Source organism: Dasypus novemcinctus, chromosome 12 (assembly GCF_030445035.2).
Source record: "Dasypus novemcinctus isolate mDasNov1 chromosome 12, mDasNov1.1.hap2, whole genome shotgun sequence".
In the NCBI taxonomy this organism is placed as follows: Eukaryota; Metazoa; Chordata; class Mammalia; order Cingulata; family Dasypodidae; genus Dasypus; species Dasypus novemcinctus.
Window position 1 is genome coordinate 110871461 of NC_080684.1, and position 8445 is coordinate 110879905.

Genomic DNA, 8445 nt, shown 5'->3' on the forward strand with positions numbered 1-8445 from the left:
AAGAGATCTTTCTATATACACATACTTATACTTTACTTTGCTCTTCATTCACTCCCATATGTTCAGACTGCTAGGTGGCATCATTACTCTTCAGCCTGAAGAACTTTCACATCTGTGGAACTAGGAAGACTCAAGTAACCAACATATGATTTATTGGAATGTCAAAAAGCTATAATAAGAAAAGGATTGTTAGCTGTAACCAAAGACAAAATAAATGAAAATTTTCCATGGCATACAAATTAAAAGGATTTACTTTGTTTGGGGTAAAATTAATAAAAGAGGCCGATATTCAGATATAAATTATTGATTTCTTTTACTCTAATATAAAGAACATGTTATCACACAGATAAAAATTAAATAAAACATGTTACTTTTAGAAAAGAAAAGTCTCGTGGGCCTGAAATAATATCTCTATGTTGTTTGACAACTGAGCTACAGCTGGTGAGTGTTGAAGGTCATATCTGTGGTCTGCAAATTCTTAGCCTTGCCAGTGGACAATTGTGAAGGGGATTCACAGACATGAGGGTTCATAAGATATTCCACTCACAAATCTTCTTAGAAAAATATACGCAAGACATATTTTATCAGACTTTTATATCAGTCATTTGCAGAAATCTCATGATAGAGCGAAGGGTGGAATAAAACAAATGTTTGCAAATTCTGAGTTTAAAAGTAGAATTGGTTTATAGATTATTAAAACATAACAAGGCAAATGTTAAACAATTCTAATAAGAAAGAAATAACGTTAAAACCACAAATGTAGCACAAAGTGATATAAAACTAAAACTAGCCCCGGGGGTTCAGAGATGACCAGGCTCAATTCCTGTTCTTTAACGCAGTATACGAAACACCCACTGGGCAGCTAGTATAGGCACAGGTCAGTGGGATGGACAGCAGGGAAGAGGTTGTGATCAGAGGATGCTCCAGAACTTACCGCGGCCACGGGGCTGAGCTCTTGCTTCCTGCCGGCACAAAGCCACAGCTAGACGCCGTGAAGTCCCTGGAGCCTGAGGGCTCGTGGGCCAGACATTAGGAATATCCACAGAAAATGGGAGCCGGAGAGGCCATCAGCCGGCAGTCATTCACTGAGCAGGCGGCTTTGCGCCAGGGACTCTCTCACCCCTTGGGGACACTGGGTGTATATTTCATACGGAAAGTGGATTTCAAAACCAAGTGATCCAATAGAAAGGCACACTGGGCCTTCCTAAGGTGATACACTGGTGAAAGGGCGGACTACGAAGGCAGGGTCTTAATTTCTTGGGGCCACCAGAACAAGTTACCAGAAAAGTGATGGCTTAAGACCTTTGCTCTCCTCCAGTCCTGGGGGCCAAAGTCAACGTCCAGATGCGGGCGGGGCCTCTGGAGGCTCTGGGGGAGGGTCCTTCCTGCCTCTTCCAGGGCATAATCCCTCGTGTCCCTGCGTCACTCTGGTGTCTGCCCTCTCCTCTGTGTCTGTGGCTTCCCTCTTCTCGTCAGAACACTTGTTGTTGGATAACCAGGGTGATCTCATCTTGAGGTCCTTCACTTGACCACATCTTCAAGAGTCCTCTTTCCAAATAAGGTCATTTTCACAGTTGTGGGAGGACATCTTTTTTGGGGGAGAGGGGTCACCAACCCTCTAGAGGTGGGGAGGACCTCTTTATGTCTGGGGCTTAGGGAAGTCCTCTTGGAGGTGGTGACATTTAAGCTGAGACCTGACAAAGACAGCTGCCATGTGAAGACTAAAAGGCCCTGCCAACGAGATCACCTGCGAGCAAGAGGGAGGACAACTCCCAATGGCATTGGAGGTGGAGGCAGGAGACAGAGCATTGCTAGATGAAGCAGCAGAAGACAGGAGCAGGAGATGGGGTCTGCAAAGGAAATGCTGATATCAAGATGAAAGAGACATTTGACATAGTTTGAAATTCCTTAATGAAGATAACATAAGTTTGGGGGCAGAAAAAATATGCGGTTGCTGAAAATGCATACCTTGAATTTTAATTCTCCAGTTCCAACTTAAACCTAGAGACATGACTTGAAAGGCTATAATATTATTAGCTCCTGGGCTGACACTTTGATCCGTGATATTTTAGCCCAGAGCAGAAATTTTATTGCTGCATTATAAAGTCTTAAAACATAGTGTTTCTCATAGATGTACTTGACAGTAGCTACAAAATTTGTACAAGCATAATTATGCTCTCAGAGACTCATGGTGAGAGTATTTTAAAGTCTGGAAGCAGTTATTTTCTACATTGCCATTTTCATTTCTCTTTAAATAAATGTTTACGTATTTCATAAAGCCAGTTCACATGCAAATGTTAATGCTTTTAGCTGTAGCAAATATCCCCTCAGAAGGCAGGATACAAGCAATGGGGGCTGGGTCGCTTCTATCTGCCTGCTATTAGCATCAGTGCTGGTGGCAGTGGGTGCTACTGTGGCCAGGAAATCCAGATTTATCAGGGGCAATATGCCCCTACTGGGGGAGAGAGTCATTAAGGGGTGCACCTGGACTGAGTAAGGGGAACCAGTGTGCCCCTCAACATCAAAGGAAACTGAAATGACTTCAGCCTAATCACAAATGGCATTTAACCTTTCTTAGGTATCTCATTAGTGTGGAAATCGAGAGACCATTGTTGCTGATAGCATTAAGAGGTGTTTGTCTCTGTCCTCTGTCTTCCAGATGCCTCAAGGAGATCTGCTTCCTAGTTCCCATTACGTAGGTTCCTGGCTTCCCTGGCATCATCACCGTCATCACCATCATCACAACATCACCATCGTCACCACCATCCTCATCATCACCACCATCACAATCATCACTATCATCACTATTATCACCATGCTCACCATCAACACCATTGCCACAACTGTCATTATCACCATCATCATCACCGTAATCACTAACATCTTCATCATCACCAAAACCATCTTCACCACCATCATCACCATCATCACCATCATCACTGTCATCACCATCATCATCCCCTACATCATCACCACCATCATCATCATCACCAAGACCATCTTCACCACCATCATCACCATCATCACCATCATCACTGTCATCACCATCATCATCCCCTACATCATCACCACCATCACCATCATCACCAACACCATCTTCACTACCATCATCGCCATCATCTCCACCATTTCCTCCCTCACTATGATCTTCATCATCATCACCATCACTGTCATCACCATCATCATCACCTACATCATCACCATCATCACCATCATCAGTATCACCAGTCATCACCATTTTCATCATGGCCATCATCATCACTATTATGACCATTTCTATCATGCCCATCATCACCATCACCTCTGTCACCCTCATAATCATCTCCACCTTCACCCCCATCATCATCTCCATCTTCACCCCCTCATCTCCATTATCTCCATCACCCTCAGCATCATCCCTTCTCCACTATGATTATCATCATCACCACAGTCACCATCATCTCTATCATCAGCATCACTGTTATTTTATCCTCCTCAACACCATCACCATCATCTTCATCATCACGATGACAGTAATAGTAATAAAAGCTCATCTTATCAGGGTTCAAGCTAAGAATCTTCTCAGGTAACGTCACTTGACCTGAACCCATGGCATAGTTGTCATGTTGGAGAATGAGGTATCTGGTTTACCCACAGGACTCCTAACTCACCCCGTCGCAGGTGTCCCCAGCCTGGCTCCAGAGCCACACCTCTGCAGAGCGCCCTTGGGTCTCAATAACCTTCCAAGGACTTTTCCACCCAGCACTCTTCAACTCCATTCCACAGATTACTGAGCCCTCCTGAGAGCAAAGCACAAGCCCGGTTCTGTCAGAGATAGAGGGAAAATGCAAGGTACAGTCCTGCCCTGAGGAGTTGTATAATTTGGTTGGAGAAACAAGACCTTCCTGCATGAAAATTTAAATACCACGAGACAACAGCTCAAGAGAAGCCACAGGGCAGGCCTGCGTTATTGCCAGGTGGGTGGCAATATTCATGAGGCACTACAGCGTGGCCACTTCTGCATAAGTGCCCACGGGATTCTCGGCCCGGCCTTGTCCAAGGAGGCCACCACCCTACTTCTAGCCAAGCCAGCCTCCCAGGCCAGCCACACTCAGCTCTACCGTTGCTTAGCACTCGGGGACCCTCAGTCCTTTCCTTACACCCGCCCGGCTCTGCCCTCAGCAGCAGCGTGAACAAGTGCCAGCAGCTCCCCGCCCCGAGCGCTGGGCAGCTCCGCTCTCACCACCCCCTGTGGGGGTCCTCCTACCCGGCTCTGGCCGGGGCATGTGGAGGGAGCGCCGGGTGTGTGAGGCTGCCACGTGCGGGAGCCGTGGCACCGCCCCACCCTTCCCTACCAGTGGCTGGGAAGACCACTCGAAGGGATGGAGAAAATGGAGACTGATGCGCCAGGGGAGGGCAGGGCCCAGAGCATCCTCCGCAGACTTCCTGTGAGTGAGATGTCGCGGGTGTTGACCCATGACCTCCAGGGGAGCTGGTACCCCCACTTCCCTCACCACGTCAGCCCTGGTTGCCTCCCAGCCATGGCCGCCCCGACAGGTACCCCGCAGGTGGACAGATCGCGCTCTCCCAGGCCTGCTTTCCAGTTTGCAGCCAGGTGAGATGCATGCAAGGAGGCCCACACCTTCACAGCGACGTGGGAAGACAAAACACACCGATGTGGGAAGACGAGCCGGAGTCGCCCGCGGCCCTGCCAGCGCAGGCTTGGCAGCCGGACGTCAGCTCCAGGCTCCGAGAAGGGCCCACTGTCCTCATGGCAGACACTGAAAAACGCACGCAGAAGGCAGCTGGCGTGCTTGTCTGGGACCACAGCAGGGGCCCCCGGCAGAGCTGCAGCCAGGTCTGGAGAGCCAGTCTGCAGATGCCCTGGCAGCCAGCCCATGGGGCCGGGGGCCGGGCCTCGTTGGGAGGCCAGTGGGTGCAGGAGGGCCGGGGGCAGCCAGCCCCTGCACCGGCTTCCCTGGCCTGCAGTCCACACGGCCAGCAGGGGACATTCCTCCCGTGCCCAGCCCAGCCTGCCGTCCGCACTGGAGGCTCCTGGGCAGACCCGGGCTCCACCTTCTGTGGCCCCCGGGCCGAACTCCTACCTGCTGGTGCTTAAACCAGAGAGAAGCCAGAGCCCCGTGGGCAGAGGCGAGGCCGGCCAGCTGCCAAGGCCCGGAGCCCAGCTGACATGGGCCTGGGTCGGCACTGCACGCCAAGGCAGCTGGACGTTAGGGCGGCCCCCCAGCTCTGCACCACCCCTGGGCGGGGAGCCCCACGGGAGACTTTGAGCTTGAAACGCACACTGGGGTGGGGATCAGGAAGAGCCAAACAGGTCATGTCCATTCTTCCATTGCTTTCCCTGGTTCAATCCAGCAGACACTTATTAGGCGCTGGCTGTGTACCAGGCACCACCCTAGGCACCAAGGGCTCAGGGCTGCAGAGGGCAGGACGTGCCAGCAAGCTGAGCCCCTGGAGTGGATGGCACAAGTTCAGGTCAGCTCTCCAGAGGAGTGAGGGGGCTAGGAGGCAGGGTCCCCAGAGGAGGCAGGGGCTGAGGGGTACCAGCGCAGGCCTTGCTCGTGGACACAGGTGCCGATGTGGTCAGGAAAGCAGTCATTGTGTCCACTGGATTCATGGCCACCGAACCACCGTGTCCTATCGCCAGGAGGCCGCCCAGGACAGCAGGTGAGCCCGGAGGCAAACGGGGACAAGGAGAGCTGATTGAGGCGTTTCTTCCTTAAATTTTATGGACTGTATTCCCCTTTGATTTAAGCAGTAAGAAATTATTTAAAGTTTCCATTAAAAAAAATAAAAAACCTCCCGAGGTCAAAAGCGAGGAATGACGAGCTAATAAATTGGAAATGTAAAAGTGCTCTCTCAGTAAGAGCAAACGGCACGGGGTGCAGCTGGAATTTATTACGCAAAGGCCGCTCCACAGAGAGCTGGACAGCAGGTGGCTGCCCAGTGCTGAGGGCGTGGGCAGGGTTTTGTTTGGCACCGCCTCCTCCGTGGCCCCTAAGTGGCTGCCCGCTGTGCCGTGGGCGTCGTGGCAGGTGGCAGGGCGGCCTCGGCCATCCCGGGAAGAGGCAGAGGGCTAAGTTCCAATGACTCTCCACACATCAAGACAAAGCATTGCGTTGTGGAAACCAGGTAACAGAGGTCCCGCGTGTGCTCCCGTGAGCCACGGTTACACGGGAGCACACGGCTGTCTGGACACGCTGCCCTGCAAGAACTTCACGAGGACAAGGAGCTCGCCACACCCATCCTTTCCCTTCAGTGCAAACCCAGCTGTAAGGCGGCCGCAGCCCAGAGTCACATTCCGAGCCAGCTGCATGCCGCACCTGGGAATTACCTGCATCAGGCAGAGACTCCCCAGCCAGGCGGCTGGGACACCCCTCAGCCCCACAGGCAGTCGTTTGGGGAACGTGTGGACAAATAAAGCAGGTTTTGCAGAAGTGAAAATGCAAATTGGTGACTGCACATTTTCAACACCAGCATGGCCCTGGTGTTGCGGTGGGGGGTGACCCGCGGTCCCCAGGACCCCAGGTGGGTTGAGAGGCTCCAGCTGACGCTCTGCGTCCTGACACCTTGGACTGGAGCGCCAGCAGCGGGTACGTGGCGAGAGCTGGGCGGGCACTCTGCTGCCCCGTGCCTCCATTTCCTCACCTGTAAGACGCAGGTAACCAACACAGCCGTGTCACAGAGCTGGTGCCTCACAAGGCACCGGAAACACTGAGACCCTGCTCCGCAGGGAGCCCGGCAGATGCCAGGCAGCCAGCGCTCTTGGGGGTGGAGGGATCACGACCTGGCTCTGGCTTCAGGCTCACGGTGGTTGCGACAAAGAAACGCGTGTTTGCTGATGTGCTCTTTAATTTCATTTTTTTTTTTTATTTGTTTTCCCCAAGTTAAGTTACTATATATCTACCAGGTCCTTGTCGTAGGTGAAAATAATAGACCCCACCCTGCCCTCTACAATCCTGTTCCATCCTCGAGCCCATCTGTATCTGCCATCACAAACCCATCTCAACGTCTTCTCCAGGACAGGCTGGGACCCTCCCAAAACATCATCCAACCAACCATGCGATTTTAACACAGCAGTTAATGAACATTCCGCCTTCACCTCACAGTAAAAGACTTAGCACCATTAGAGGTCACCAAACTGAGGTTAGCTAAAAAGTAGTTACTGTAATTTTAAAGTAACAAATATTAAAAAGTACTATAAATTATATTTATAATTAATAATAATAACAATAATTTTTTAGAGCACTGTTACTATTTATACCTTTCTCTAAAGATGTCTAAATCTAGCTAGATGATGAGCAATTTGAGCTGTAGGTAGGATTTTACATATTTTCCTTTCTTCTTTATTTCAATTTCAATAGACTACCCAACTTCAATATTGTGCATCATCAGAAACTGCAGTAGGTGTGGTCAGCTCTGTCAGGTAATTCTGCACATTTGGACTTAGAGAAGTTATGGAGAATATTCCTCCTAAGACCATGTGAAAGTTCTGCTTCCACCCCCCAAAAGAGAGACAGTCTGGAAGAATATCACTCCCAACATCACAATGAGAAAAAAAAAACAGGAAAACTACAAAATCATAACTTTTTTGGTTCCACTAAAATGTTGAGCTCTCAGGGCAACCAAGTCAAACAAAATCCAAAAGGGTCAGGCTCCTCCAAGGAACACGGGCATATGGGCTCACCCATGACAGAGCAGGGAGGAAGGGGTGGCCAATACAGATGTGGGTAAGAAGAAATCAGCTAAAAATGTCCCCCAGTCCTAATGGCCAAGGGTGGGTCTGAGGGACAGTAGGGAAACAGGAGCCCCAGACCCAAGGATAGCCCACATGCTCATGCCCAACACAAGCTCTCCCATGGACCTTCACCAGCTGAACGTGAGGAAGTCTGACTGGGGCAAGAGACCAGAGTATGCCTCTCCTGGTGATGTAGGCATCTGGGTGGTGGTGGCTGCTGCTTCACAGTGGTTGCGGTGCCCTACCCCCAGCCTGGAGCCTTCTCTTATTTGGAGCCAAAGTCTTCAACCATTGAGGGAGAAGAGGGAAAATGTCCACCTCTAGGGCACAAGAAGACTCCCATTGCAGCTTGAGGAAGGGCAGGTAGCAGCTCTGGGCTCAGGGATGTAAACTACCTCTAGTGGAGGGGACAGCTCTCACCACAGACCCAGCACAGGTACAAGGCAGACCCCTAGGGAGCTCCATCCCTGAAGCTGAGCTCCACGGGGCATGCCTCAGATTTAGGCTTGACAAGGGAAAAGAGAAACAACCTGCCGTCTATCACAACTTGGCAATCACTGAGTAATGGGCAATAGCAGTCTACTTGGGAGGAAGGGGCAAGCACAGAAAGAGAGACCTATGCTGTGGTGAATGTGTGCAGATTGGCTAAAAGATGAGGGTAGAGCAGGAGCTCTAAAATGAATGCTCAGGGTCCCCAGTCCTCACCC

General features: G+C 50.7%; 1 protein-coding gene across 1 annotated transcript in view; it reads left to right on the top strand.

Moving 5' to 3' along the window:
* LOC131280672 (uncharacterized) overlaps positions 1–6444 on the top strand; it is a 42698-nt gene extending 36254 nt beyond the window's left edge. Inside the window, exon 2 of the mRNA XM_058308958.1 lies at positions 2660–6444. Within this exon, the coding sequence (XP_058164941.1) occupies positions 2660–3412 (753 nt within the window). The 3' untranslated portion in view covers positions 3413–6444. The remainder of the gene's footprint in view (positions 1–2659) is intronic.
* The last annotated feature ends 2001 nt before the right edge of the window (positions 6445–8445 follow it).